This window comes from Macrobrachium nipponense, chromosome 20 (genome assembly GCF_015104395.2).
Source record: "Macrobrachium nipponense isolate FS-2020 chromosome 20, ASM1510439v2, whole genome shotgun sequence".
In the NCBI taxonomy this organism is placed as follows: Eukaryota; Metazoa; Arthropoda; class Malacostraca; order Decapoda; family Palaemonidae; genus Macrobrachium; species Macrobrachium nipponense.
This window is the reverse complement of record NC_061089.1, coordinates 62,942,389-62,958,025: the sequence shown is the minus strand read 5'-3', so window position 1 is coordinate 62,958,025 and position 15,637 is coordinate 62,942,389. Positions and strand designations below refer to the sequence as shown.

The window sequence follows — 15,637 nt, the reverse complement described above, 5'->3', positions numbered from 1 at the left end:
TATGCAGAACAGAGATAGTGATTTGGCCGAGTTCTTTGCACATGAAGTACAGTCATTCACTCCCTCTCATTCAGGCTTTGGCAACTTCGCTTGACCAGCACAAAGTCTGACCTGCTAAAATGTCTTGAGCAGCCTGGCCAATCAGAGCTACCCTCAACCTATGATTGCAAAATCCTCTGCAAAATCCTTGATGGTGCCATCATTGTACACTGCCTTCCCGTTTCTGGTGTGAGTACCTTCCATCAGTATGCAGACAACGTATTTATCCCTCACACAGAAAAACAGCTCCAAGCGGCAAAGAGGTTGAATGTTGTTTCGGACACATACATTCCAGACAGTTTGAAGGAGTCAACCAGGGAAAAACGAGGCAAGGGTGTGCGCAGAAAGGTGTCAGGTGAGACCAAGTGCCAGGCAAGTGGATGGGTATCATACGTAACCCAGTTAACAACGAGGAACTGTTTGCCTTTTTGATTTCCAAAGTTGAAGATTTCAATTGGCAACCAACTAAAACTGTATATATCACATCAGGGCAGGCTGTGGTGACTGTTGGTGTTAGCATCTCCATGCAAAACTCCAATCATGAGGAGGCAGACACCAGAGTTGTGGTTCATGTGCTTCATGCTCTTCAACAAAGAAGAAAGACGATTCATGTCCGCACAGATGTAGTAGTCATTCTTGTAGGTAAATTCCACGATCTGATTACTACACAACCGTTGGCTGACATCTGGGTTGCTTTCGGAATGGGCAAGAACTACCGGTTTTGCCACATTAGTGCCATCTGCACAAGCCTTGGAATCCCACAATCACGAGCACTATCCGTTTTCCACGCCTTTTCAGCTTTCGACACAACCTCTGCCTTCAGTGGAAAGGGCAAGAAGTCTGTTTGGCAAGCTTGGAAGGCTTACGAAGAAGTCAAATTCATATGTGTATCTTGCCCCTAATCCCTTTCCAATCCTGACTCTCAATGATGACAATTTCTCAAAGTTGGAGAGACTGACTGCTGTCCTCTATGACAAAACTAGTCATTTGACCTCAGTCAATGAGGCAAGAAAGGAAGTCTTCTGCCACAAGAATTACACAATGGAAAAATTGCCACCGACCAAAGATGCATTTCTGCAGCATGGCTGACGAGCAGTTTACCAGGGAGGCATCTGGACTAGCAGCACTCAAGATCAGCTGTCGGTTCTTTCGCCGCAGGACTTTGCTTGGGCAAAGGTATCAGGGTCATGGGTACCAGTTTGGACGACAATTCTAGACTGCATCAGCTGCAAATGTAGCAAAGCGAACCTGGTTTGCTATCCTCTCTGCAAGTGCAAAGGTTCTACACAATAATTTTACTGATGCCATCCAACCTTTTCACAATTTTTTATCTGGTATGTCTAGTTATGTGTAAGCAAAATTTGTTTAATTTGGTTCAATTTGTTTGATTAGGAGGTTAATACTATATTCAAGTTTGCAGAGTCAAAGAAAACTGGGAAAGGGAGGGGCAGCACCTCCTTGCCCCCACACAGGTCAGACACTATATGTAATGGGCAAAATATATGCATTGCTACTATCATAATGTCTAAATTAACGTTCTACTGAGTCTACCTACTAATTTAGGAAAAAACATTGTCATTGTATTACTCATATGACCTGAAAAGTTTTTTCCTCCAGTAAATATCGGCCATCTTGAAATTTGATGTCTTTTATCTTTCTCTTAAAAAATTCTGGAGGTCTCCTACTCTAGAATTATTTGATATTCCTCAAGGAAGACGCATGCCAAATTTGATGCTTTTATCCGCCGTGTAACGATAATTTCACTAAGTCACCTGACAATGAATAGGGCTGACTACCTATCTGATATACGTAAACAAATACATCCCCTCTTTGAACGCGATGCAAAAAGGGTTTTGCATACGATCCTACGTCGCGCAATATAATCGTCATCGCCAACATCATGTTGTTTGGCCGTGTTGTATGCTATCTTTTGTGGGCGAAGCCTATTTCTTTTACAAAACGTCATTCAACTTCGAGCATCCGACGTGGAGACAAAGGAAATGTGCCTAAAGAAAAAAAAATGTGTCAAAACACAGAGATGAAATTGCTTCAGAATAAGCCAAGCGAAAAATAAGCTCTGCAACAACCCGTAAACAGTGAATATGTATTTCCTTTTGTCTCATATGACGGACTTTCATTCTGCGCCTGGTTTTGAGGGACAGGGATTTTCCTAGTAATGAGCATGCGCGGATTTTTTATTTTTTTAATTTTTCATTTGCGTCATTTGCCTTTTGAAAATAGTTTTGGTGGAACGGGTAACAGATGGGTTATCCTTAAATGTCACCCTCAGCTTAATAGAAGGGGGGATTTAAATTATTATATGACATAATAGAAGGTTTTAGTTTTTTTGAATCACAGATATATCGTGAATATAACAAATATTGCATAACACAAGGGCTGGCTAGACCATGAGAATATGTTTATGGACCTATTTGGCAGAAATAAAGAATTGGAAAAAAATTCAAAAATGTATAGTCGAAATAATAGCTCCTATCTTTTTCCACACATGCTCGTGCACACAGACATTATGTGTGTGTACATATATACATATCTATATATAATATATATATATATATATATATATATATATATATATATATTATATATATATATATATATATATATCTTCGTCATGAGATTTTTGCAATATTAACGAAGATTTTGGATATCATGACATTTCATTTTACCTACTAGTTATCTTACCAAACTCCTCGGTTGAAGAACAATTTATCAAGTCACTTGATAACTGATTTGCAATCTTGACAGTTTGGATTTTTTTTTAGATATATAACACCTTCTATAATTTGTGTTTAATAAACACAGGCTATAATATAAATATATATATATATATATATATATATATATATAGTATATATATATATATAGATAGATAGATAGATAGATAGATAGATAGAGAGATAGATAGATAGATAGATAGATAGATAGATAGATAGAAAGATAGTCTTTGTTTGTGTTTATTAAATAAAAGTAAACGACCTTTGAGAAATTAGAGGGTGTTATATATCTAAAAATAATCCAAACTGTCAAGATTGCAACCCAGTTAGTTATCAAGTGACGATAAATTGTGTTCTTCAACCGAAGAGTTTGGTAAGATAACTAGCAGGTAAACTGAAATGTCAAGATATCCAAAATCATCATTAATATTGCAAGAAAACATGACGAATATTGCACGGCTGATTAGATTATATTGACAACCGTATCTTTTACGATGACCGGACATTTTTCTTGGTTGTTTTCTGAAATTTCTTTCATGATGAGATTCCATTTCTTGTGAACATCTTTCCGTTCATGCGATTTTATAATTACGGAGAGTTATGGTGAATCCAAAGGTTAGGACTGTAATACATAAGTCATATAAAGACAAAATTTGGTGAACGTATTGGTTATCGTTGTATGGTCCTTTAAACATCAAATCAGTCCGACACTGTCATTCTTAACACGCGCACACACGCACGCACACACATATATATTTATGTGTGTGTATAATGTGTGTCTAAAGTAATAAACTCGCCATAGTAAAATTAATGAAAAATATAAACACTGATATACATACAGACATAAACAGAAAAGTAATTTTCATATTCAATACAATTCCCTCCGAGACATAACAATGACTCCTTTCACGGATCTTCTAAATGAACTCCAACGGTTTTCTATTTTCTTTTTAGCCTGGTTTATCTGGCTTTACGACCCAACTGCCACCTCCTGAGTCCCTCCCCCTTCCACGATGCTCTTCCTCGTCATGTCATAACATCAGAGAGTATGTCCTGCCGAGTGCCATCTCCTTCAAGATGATATTTGGGTACAACTCTGACAACATCACCTTTGGCCAAAGGAGTTTCATACTTTGACTCAGTTGGGCTTCGCTCTTTCTTTGCTTTAGATATCGGCTTCTTGGCAAAAGAAGGGGGATTCGTGCGTTACTGTCATTTTATTTTATTATTACTGGCGTGAGTTTCTGTAAGTGTAACAAATCATACTCACGCACGCACATACACACGTACACATGCCCACATCACTCTCTCTCTCTCTCTCTCTCTCTCTCTCTCTCTCTCTCTATATTATTAAATATATATATATATATATATATATATATATATATATATATATATATATATATATATATACTATATATATATATATATATAGATATAATATATTATATATATATATATATATATATATATATATATATATATATATATATTATATATATATTATATATATATATATATATCATACACGATACATACAAGTATTATACAATACATAGTGTACAAAATGAAATGAGCTCGATACTGGCATCACGTTAGTAAATATCTCCTCAGTAAAACCTATTAGTGGGCAGATCATGGGCGCTGCAGTCTCATTCTCAGGTTTCCACTGTACTTTTTTTCTCCTACAGGATGAGGTCCCAAAGGTTGCTAACCATCCTGTTTCTAGCAAATATTTTTTACCTGAGGTTGCTAACCATTCACTTCTATGCCTTGGTTGCAACCCAGTGCAATCGACTAACTACCAGGTAACCACTTCACTGCTCAGGCCTTTAGAGGCGCAATTGATTTTTCAGAAAACAGGCTCGTGTTGCCTCACGCCCCTCCCGTGGAGGCGATCTCAGCGCCCTTGCTGGTGAGGCAAGGGTGTTCATTTATGGAGAAGCTCTCTTTATTGTTGTTACTTTCAAGACTTTTAGCCAAAAATTCTGTTGACTGTTGAAAGACAATTAAACAACCCGAACTTAGAACTGAAGAGTGATCCTTTGTTCACGATTTAATTGGATAAAAGCTCTGTCAGCTACAGTAACGGAGAAAGAAAAAATGATCTTCCAGAAAGAAAAACAAAAAGTAAGGAATAAAAGGAGAATAACGTTGCCTCGCGGAGGGGAAATATCGGAGAAAGGTACAACAATTACTTCATTTTCCGCTCAGTGTTTTAACTTCACAGCTGGTTGGTCTCACCAATTTAAAGCAATTAGGCCCAGAAGGAGCGAGATTTGTGGGTCTTAACTAAAAGTTAATGTAACGGAAGAAATTATGATATAAACTTTACCAGGCAACAAGAACCAATGTAGCTGGTCGGTTTCATCCCGGCAAAGCGGCAAGGCGACAAGGCGAGGGAGGGAGGGTGCGCGGGACTTGAATCAGATAAATGCACCCACAAATCAACTTTTGATATAAAGAGGCGTTTTACTGAGGTACCCCATTATCTAGATATAGACCAGGAAAACATTGCAGCTTAGCAATTCTTTATTTAGCTATTATTCCTTTATGTCTTTTTGTATAGTGAATTTCACAAAATTTTATGAACTTTACAGACCTTCATAAATTTTTATAAGAAATGTTCTCCTTAATTCGGACTATTTCAATATTTCCGTCCTACATGTAATGTATACCGAGCTCGTGCTTTGGGCTACCACATAAAGGACTTGTAACTGAGGCGCGTACGAGAATGTATAATGTACACGGCTGTTCACATGTTACAGAGGATATCTATCATGAAGTAATGAGATTGAATGAAAGTATCATGCCTTTAATTCACTATCCTGTCGCCAAGAAGTTCGTTCTTTTTGCTTTGCGATGAAATGCCCCAAAATTATTATGGAAATTCATGCCGGAACTAGAGGTAAAGCTATCAAAATTCCTCGCCTGCTCAATTGTACTCTGCCATGGATGCTTTGATATCATGAGCAGCTTTGATACTGATATCGCAAATTTTGTGAGACTTTTTCATGTAATCCTTTGCTAGCAGAATGAGAGCTCACGTCTGAACCTTATCAGAGATATTGCATATTTCTTCTGTTTGTTTGGGTATCATTTATATGAAATAATATTATCATTAACACTATGAGTCAGAGCACTCACTTCGTTACTCAATCGGCTTAAGCTCTGGGCAAATTATTTACTAAATGATAACCCACCGTGAACTTGGGATTTTATTTTTATTTTACCAGCACTGAGAGAAAATCTTCATGGACTACTTGATTCAGTGAACCATTCGGATGGAGATTATGAAATCCGTGAGCTGGCTTATGTTCAGCTGATGAATAAAGTTTGCAAAGTAAAAATAGAAGACTCCTTCTCCCTTGCTATTTTTCCGTCGAAGTTGGGACCCAGTTGAAGAAAGTCGTTCTGCCGATGGTGATAAACGAATAAGAGGGAGAGGAGAGCGGGAGGCTCTGAAGCCCTTTTATTTCTCCCTCAGGTTTTGATAAGTGATTCTCATCTTATTTTCAGCACTGAGATATAAAACTATGGAATGAGATTTATGCAAAGGAAAGGAGGGCCTATCAATGAAAATATTTGAATCCAAATTCGTGATTTATTACTCGTCTCTCTCTCTCTCTCTCTCTCTCGTATGGGTAATAATGCAAATTACATTAAAAACCACATTATATATACGTCTGACTATGAATTGGCTTCTACCGATATTAGACAATGATTAGTGTTGTGGTTTGTAATGTAATTTGCATAGTTATATATATATATATATATATATATATATATATATATATATATATATATATATATATATGTGTGTGTGTGTGTGTGTGTGTGTGTGTGTGTGTGTGTGTACGCACTCAAACGCCCACACACACACGCACGCACTGGGTATTCTTTTTTTCAAAGTGATCACTAAAATACTTGATCCCTGACTGACAAATGGCGGAGATATGTCGTAACTTTGAGAGCAATAAAACTTGAGCGATTATTAAAGGTGCCGCTGCTCATTTGAATTCCAGACGCATTTAACTCTAGAGAAATAAAGGAAAAAAGATGACCAATATGCAGAGCAACATAAAAATAAGTAGAGCTGGTAATGTCCCTAATTAACTTGAGCAAATTAATAATACGAGTAGTTGAGCAAAATGCTCATATTAATTAACCATTTCCTGCAGGAAGACCTGAATGATTAACGAGGGTATTATCGGATACGAAAAGACGGGATCAATGATGGGGAGGGGTGGCAGTTGGGGGATTGGGGAAGGGGTGAGTGTATAGGTGGTAGAGCCCAGCTCCTCTCCCAAAAGATTAAGGGACGGGTGAGCCGTTGCAAGGGAGTGAAAATACGTCGTTCGATCTGCCTTATCTGATGGAGGATGTAACAAGAGGAAATGTGTTAGACACATCAAAGACAAATGTGAATAAGGGATGCACCGGAGGGAAATAATATTTGGAAAGAGAGGGGAGACTGGAGAACTGAAAATTGAGGGCTGATGGAACGAAATCTTCTACAGTTGGAATATATTTATTTATTGAAGTTACTTTCTCAATCGTTTTTTTATTTTCATCAGTTTATATATAAATATGTATATATATATATATATATATATATATATATATATATATATATACATACATACATACATACATACATACATACATACATACATACATAAATTACATGCAACTAAAAAACTTTATTCCAATACTGACTCTTCTCCTAACAGCCTGTAGGCATTTTACATTTAAATACCCGAATGTGCATGGATCTAATTAGGATATGTTTGTAACTGCTTGTGTGTGGATACATATGTTTGCAAAGTCACGTGCTCACCCGTAAACGATGTATCCGATCCCCCTTTAATAGATGTAGGGGAGAAGATGCTAATCTAGACGAGGAAGATGTACGAGATGTTACCGAGGAGGGTGAATGCCGCGTAAGATTATCGCCCCTGACGTGTAAGGACGAGATGTTATAGGAGTAGGGGAGGGCAACAGCAAATGTTCACGGCAGACAGATAGACAGGGAATGTATTTATGCATGTGTGTATGTGTGAGAGAGAGAGAGTCTGTGTGTGTGTGTTTCTGACGGAGAGGGGGGTGGCCGGCCAGTTGGGGGAAATCGTCAATTGTTCAGGTCAGTCAAATAGACGGAAAATTATGCATAAATGTGTGTGGGTGTGCGCTACAGAAAGAGAGAGAGAGAGAGAGAGAGAAAAAAAAAAATTCGTAAAATATTCTGTTTTTCTAAGACCACTTAATTTGACTGCAATGAACCATTCTCGCGACGATTTTTTTTTCTAGTATACCTTGAAGAAACTAGTAATGAAATCGTTTCAAGGTTTGATCACTTTCAGGAAGAAAAGGATCCTAGTATAGAATATTTGAATTTCTGTTTTATGAACAATGATTACAACAACCTTTGATGTTTTTGGCATTTTCTTTATAAATATGAAAGACCATTTTTAAAACCATTTAAAAGAATTCTTTGAAACTTTTATCTTTATCAATAAATGTGAGAATGGTTTTCATTAGTTTTGATTAAATAATACACATTAAATGAAGTGCTTAAAGACCACCGAAAACTAAGTAATTATAAAAGTTTTTATTGTTTAAAAATAACACAAATTTTTTACTTCAGATAAAGGAAGAGAGCACAGCCCCCGCTGGGTTGAACTGAGTAAAATAATAAAATGTTTGAAACCACATCGCGTGAACTGGAGCATTTAAGATTGGATTTAGAAACCTAAAGTAAGGAAACAATATTTTCTGACGGCAAAAACAAAATGGATTTTATTCCCGCGAAGGCTTTTTGGATCCATTATTTCAAGAATCTTGGGGAGTATAAGAATACAAAAAGAAAATAAAGCCATTATATTAGATGGTGAAGAGACAAAATTATTTCTAATCAAGTGTTTTCTTTAAGGAAACTATCAACTTAATTGCTTCGAAATACTGTATGAGTCCGAAATTCCTTTTAACTTGAAATCTGTTTTGACTGAATTTCAGCAGTTATATGAAGCAAAAAGGAAAATAATCAAATGATTATTGTTTTAAAAGAGTGTTAGTCGTTTAGAAGATATGTTATTAATGTTTTTGTTAGTGGCTTGAATGAGTAAACCAGTTTATTACTTCGCATAAGAACCATTAGAAAATACAAGCGTAGTCCAGTTATTACTTTCAAACATATAATGTATGGTTCTTAGTGTCTTATCAAAGTGTTGTCATAAAATTCAAAACTTCTGAGAGAGAGAGAGAGAGAGAGAGAGAGAGAGAGAGAGAGAGAGAGAGAGAGAGAGAGAGAGAGAGAGAGAGAACACAGTTTTGAACCCAATATTACTAGAGATATATCAAATTATCTTCCCAGTTCTGTCTGCTTGAATCCCTGCCACGAAGCCATCTCACATTAGCCATACTGTCGTAACCACGCCAAACTTACCCATACTGTATTTCTACAACCCAGCGCACCTAACCACAGTGGATAGAGGGATTCATCCCTCCACTATCTAGGGGGAATATGGTAGCGCCCTAATGCGCCTGTATCCAATTCGATTACTTGATTGTCAACGCTACAAGCCCTAAGGGAACGTCAACGAACCCCTGATGCGACCCCGCCCTTGGGCGGATTTCTCTGTAGGCCTATCCATTGATCTTGACACGCTCCAGTGAAACAATATACAGATGTGCGTAGCCATTGTCGGTGCACGCATATACGTTTATTTGTCTATATGCAGTTTATAATATATATATAATATATGTGAATACACAAATATATGTATATACATATACACAAACACATGTACGGGTCAGAGAGTTGTGTAAAATTCACTGGCAGGTTAGTCTTATATATATATATACACACACACACACATATATATATATATATATATATTATAATATACTATATATATATATATATATATATATATATATAAATAATGCGCATGATTTTGTGATCTTGTACGAAGTTATTACAGCTTCTCTCCAAGGGTCTTGAAATATTGGATCCAAAAAGCCTTAGCGAGAATAAAATCCATTTTGTTTTTGCCGTCAGAAAATATTGTTTCCTTACTTTAGGTTTCTAAATCCAATCTTAAATGCTCCAGTTCACGCGATGTGGTTTCAAACAATTTATTGTTTTATTCAGTTCAACCCGCGGGGGCTGTGGTCTCTTCCTCTAACTGAAGTAAAAAATTTTTGTTATTTTCAAACAAGAAAAACTTTTATAATTACTTAGTTTTGGGTGGCCGTTAAGCATTTCATTTGATTGTAATATGTAATCAAAACTAATGAAAACCATTCTCACATATACTGGAAAAGTTCACAGTTTCAAAGAATTCTTTTAAATGGTTTTAGAAATAGTCTTTCATATTCATTAAAATGTCAAAACATATTAATTAAAGAACTTTGTAATCTTTGTTACCAAAACATTGAATAATAAGAAGAAATTCAATTATCTTATACAATCCTAGAAAGATTTCATTGCTATTTTTGTAAGGTATACTAAAAAAAATTCCACCTAACGGATAAATCGTCGCGAGAATGGTTGTACGTTTTCAAAATCGTCAACTAAGTTTTTGGAAAGAAAAAGGAAACCATTAGAAAAAAGTTCATCGCAGTCAAATTATGGTCTTTGTAAATCAGAATAATAAGAATTTCTTCACTGTTCAAACTGAAAATTTGTTTTGTGCATATGTAATCGTTTCTCTGTTTTTAACAAAAATATTTTTTTCTATTTAAAAGAAATTGTGGACTATTTCTTTGCTGGAGTCAGGGAAGGGGTAATATAGCGATGATGTATAACCACTGAACAAAGGAGGATTTGTATACAATTCACTTTTCAAGGATTCATCTAGCCAATTTGCTATATGATCATGTCCTATTAACAATGATGCAAAAAATATTTAAGTACTACAGATTTCCTTTAAAATCCATGTGTGTGAGTATAAATTAGTATATAGATATAGTATATAGATATATATATATATATATATATATATATATATATATATATATATATATATATACACTCAGGAAATCGCAGACAACCACATCAGAAGAAAGAAACATTTATTTGAGACGTTTCGCACATACAATGTGCATCTTCAGTCTGTTTAGATAAAAACTCATACATATTAACATTAAATAAAAGCAGGATTCTTAATATAGTAGAAAATACAAGACTAAAATTAACTTAAAATTGAAAGAAAGGACTAAAAATTAACGACAAGTAAAACGAAAAAGTCAAAAGTACAAATACCAAGGCGTAACCAACTTTTAGTTGAGAAGGAAGGAGGTAGAATGACTAGACTTGGGCAAGAAGTTAAAACGTTGACTATGCCAGATAAAGCGGAGGAGATTAAACTCCACAATTCAATGAGGGAACAAGACGTTTAATATATGATGACTCTAGAGTGGTTAGGTAATCAGAGTCTTTAACTGAGCCTAAAATAGAGAAATGTTGTTTCTTCACCTCTATCTTGCAATTGATTGCGTAATTTTTTATGTTTGAGTGTTCAGGCCTACTTAATTTTTGACCCGTCCTAAAACTAAAGCCCGTGTGACTGCAGTATCTCATCTGCAGCAGCTTCCTAGTCGATCCAACGTAAATTCCGGGACATCCCGGGCACGTAAATTTGTATACCACGTTAAAGATCGCATGAACTGCTGCAGAGGATCTTTGAAGCAGAAAAAAGAGCCTATTTTGCTTGGGTTGTTAGATATGAGTTTTATATTTAGACAGGGAATTTCACTTTCAATAATTCTAGTTAGGTGTTGTGAAAATTTGCTATTGTATATATATGGTGTGGGGGCATACTTTAGTTTCTTTGGTACGTCTCTTTGAAATGGGTGGTTTAAAATGCAAAGTTAAAAGTTTGTTAACAACGTTAAAAAATACATCTTTAGGGTACGAGTTTCTTTAGAAGATATTAGATAAAATATCAATTTCTTTATGAAAGATATCCCAGTTCTATGAATACTTTATTGCTTTATGAGCCAGAGTGGAGATAGCATTAAGCTTAAAACTCTATTGACAAGAGCTATAAAAATTATTAGATAGTCCTCTATATGTTTTCTTCCTAAAAACTGAAGTGTTAAAAATTGAATAATCCTTAGTGATACAAATATCAAGAAAAGGTAAAGAATTACCGTTTTCGAGTTCCACAGTAAAGTTAATGTTAGGGTGTTACAATTTAATAAACTACAAATTGTGAAGCTTGCCATTCGTATCTAAAAAGGGCGAAGGTATCGTCCACATACCTTCTGTAGAACAATGGTTTAAAAGAATCAGGACAAGAATTCAAAAATTCTTGTTCAAGACTAGACATAAAAAAATTTGCGAATAATGGGCCGAAAGGAGAACCCATGGCCACACCATCAACCTGAGAATATAATTTATTGTTAAAACAAAGGCTGAGTCTTGAACGGCAAGTTCTAAAAACTGCTTAAAAAGAAGCTTATTAAAACCATGAAATAAAAATTCTTCACTTGGAAATATTCTATCAATTATGATAAAACTCATATCTAACAACCAAAGCAAAATAAGCTCTTTTTTCTGCTTCAAAGATCCTCTGCAGCAGTTCATGCGATCTAACGTGGTATACAAATTTACGTGCCCGGGATGTCCCGGAATTTACGTTGGATCGACTAGGAGGCTGCTGCAGATGAGATACTGCAGTCACATGGGCTTTAGTTTTAGGACGGGTCAAAAATTAAGTAGGCCTGAACACTCAAACCTAAAAAATCACGCAATCAATTGCAAGATAGAGGTGAAGAAACGACTCATCTCTATTTTAGGCTCAGTTAAAGACTCTGATTACCTAACCACTCTAGAGTCATCATATATTAAGCGTCTTGTTCCCTCACTGAATAGTGGAGTTTCATCTTCTCCACTTTATCTGGCATAGTCAACGTTTTAACTTCTTGCCCTAGTTTAGTCATTCTACCTCCTTCCTTCTCAACTAACAGTTAGTTGCGCCTTGGTATTTGTTTTTTATTTGTACTTTTTACTTTTTCGTTTTACTTGTTAATTTTTAGTCTTGTATTTGTTACTATATTAAGAATCCTGCTTTTATTTAATGTTAATATGTATGTGTTTTTATCTCAACAGACTGAAGATGCATATTGTATGTGCGAAACGTCTCAAATAAATGTTTCTCCCTTCTGATGTGGTTGTCTGCGATGTCCTGAATGGATGTATGTTATATACCTGCAAAGCCGGTTTGTTCCAGTATATATATATATATATATATATATATATATATATATATATATATATATATATATATATATATATATATATATATACATACATAGAGAGAGAGAGAGAGAGAGAACATCTTAACTCTCCAAAAGGGATTACGGAAATCGTAATCTCATTATTTTTATATATTTATGCCACTAGAAATTATTAGGAATTTATATCATACCTTAATATTCTATGCACCAATGTTGGTATGTCATTATCATATAACAAATTAATCATTCATTTGACTGGATGAATGTATCAGTCAATCCTTGAAAAGTTAATTGTATTCGCTATAAATGCTCTTTTGTTCAATGGTTATCTTCGCTATGAAACCCTTCCCTGACACCAGCAAGAAAATCTAATCAATATTTTTGCTAAATCAGAAAAAAATATGTTAAAAAAAAGAAACGATAATTTTTATATATTTTCCCATTACATAAGGACAAAACAAAACTACGGGATTCAAATTTTCAGTTTGACGAGTACAGAAATTCTTATTCAGAGCAAGGATGTTTATCACATCCGAAAATAACAAGAATTGTACAATTCATATAACAATATTTTGTCTTGGAAGGATTATACTATATGGTGAATAGAAGTAGCTTTAATAAAAAGTGAATATTAATACCTGTAATAATACCCTCGGTCAAAGACGTAATATAGCGCGAGATTAAATAATATTTGATATTTCCAGAGTTTTATTTTTATTCAAAGAAAAGTATTTATTCAAAATTCTCTTAAAGTTGTTTTCCAATTTTTATTTGATTTTTGCCACATAAAGAATTTAATAGTAATCACAATAAGAATGGAATTACAATTGCCATAATCGGTTGATAAAATGAATGATAATGTCAATGTTGTTAAGTTTAAGTATATATATTTTTTTTAATATAAGTAAGACTCCTTTCCATGGCTTATACGGCGGCATTAAGTTTAAAAGGTATAACCTCTTCCGTGACCTTGACCTTTGGCCTTAAAGATCAAATTTGACAAGATCAGTAGTTATGCAACTATCATTATAATTGGCACCACAATTATGTTGCGGATCAAATAAGCCGCCAAAAACCTGATATGTTGAACTTTAACCTTTAATCTTTGATAGTGCCTCCTAAATCTTAATTGATATGGAAATGTGACCTGCTTGATTTATTTGGCCTGTTTTGCCGAATCTTGCCAACCGTTCTGGAGGCATTCTCTTAACATGCACGTGTAAACCGGGCAAAGTAACCTTCATTGGCGGGAGTAAATAAACACGAGTAAAAAAAAAAAAGGCGTGATCCGACCTCCAGCTTACTCGGGGCGCTTGCTTAAATCTGCCGTCAAATAGACTCGGGGCGCTTGTTAAAATCTGCTGTCAAATAGCATGTTGTTTCACCAACGAAAATTAAAATAAATCAGATATATTTTATTAGAAATAATTGTTCTGTACTGTTTAACATGCACATTATGTATTTTTTTTACATTTTCATTCTAATAAATAAATCATAAATCCTAAATCAAAAAATTCATTTATCTTTAACTGAAAGCAAATAATCTTTTTCAGACTTTTTAGGCTTTTCCAAAGACCTTTCCTAACCCCGCCCCTCCCCACAACAAGAACAGCAACAGCAAGAACAACAACAACAACAACAAAGTAGTTTATAGGCTTACTCCCCGAGTAAGCTAAAACAAACTAGTACTAAACCTGATGGAACAGATTGCCTCGGACTTGAGCTAACTGCGTGTCTAGATATAGTACACCTGTGAGTAAGGCCACTTGGTCGGGGAGTTTGAGGCAAGTGGGAAGAGTGTAGTTGGCTCAAGTAGATAATGGGGTGAGATTGCAGGAAGGTAAATAAGTAATGATAGTTGTAAGAGAAGAAGGAGGAGGAGGAGGAGGAGGAAGGAGGATGAACACGAAGAAAATACGCAAACTAAAAGGTAAAGAATTTAACAATGAAAGATTTTGTTTCATTGTGTAAAGAATTTAACAATGAAAGATTTTGTTTCATTGTGTAAAGAATTTAACAATCTTTAACAATGAAAGATTTTGTTTCATTGTTACTTTGAGATAAAATTTGTATTAACATGCGGCTGATTCTTACTTGAGAAAAACTATTGCAAGATACATTAAACTATGCGAACACAAACATTTAGTGAAATATAATGATACTGAAGTGAACAAAGCCAAGTTAATACCTGAAGGTACGACAGATTTTACACAGCAAAATGTGGTTGACGTCATCTCTGGGGGACGAAATACTCTCGAGTCCACAGGACCGCACTGGACTTAATATGTCCTTTTGCGCTGCAGACGATGTAACACTAGACGACAGTTCTGTGAAGAGAATTTCTCGTATCGTCTTCTCGCTTCATGAATCAACACGCAACTGCAAATGCTCTCCCTTGCGAGGTTGCCCAACATCTGGGCTTTAATAACCTTACTCTCATGAGTTTCTTGCTTTTTTTTTCTTCTTTGCGCTGCGTTTCCTACTGATTATGTTGCTGTGATATTTTGTACTTGACACTCTACACATTTTTCCTGTTGAAAAATTATGCTTTTTTCAGTTGAAAAATCATGCTATTTTCTCTTTGGTAGCGTCAGTGAGGATTTGGTATTGTCCTTTTA

General features: G+C 35.2%; 1 protein-coding gene across 1 annotated transcript in view; it reads right to left on the bottom strand.

Moving 5' to 3' along the window:
• LOC135221132 (uncharacterized) overlaps window positions 1-15,387 on the bottom strand; it is a 242,378-nt gene extending 226,991 nt beyond the window's left edge. The window contains exon 1 of the mRNA XM_064258959.1: window positions 15,208-15,387. Coding sequence (XP_064115029.1) covers window positions 15,208-15,253 — 46 coding nt within the window. The 5' untranslated portion in view covers window positions 15,254-15,387. The remainder of the gene's footprint in view (window positions 1-15,207) is intronic.
• Between the last annotated feature and the right edge of the window lie 250 nt (window positions 15,388-15,637).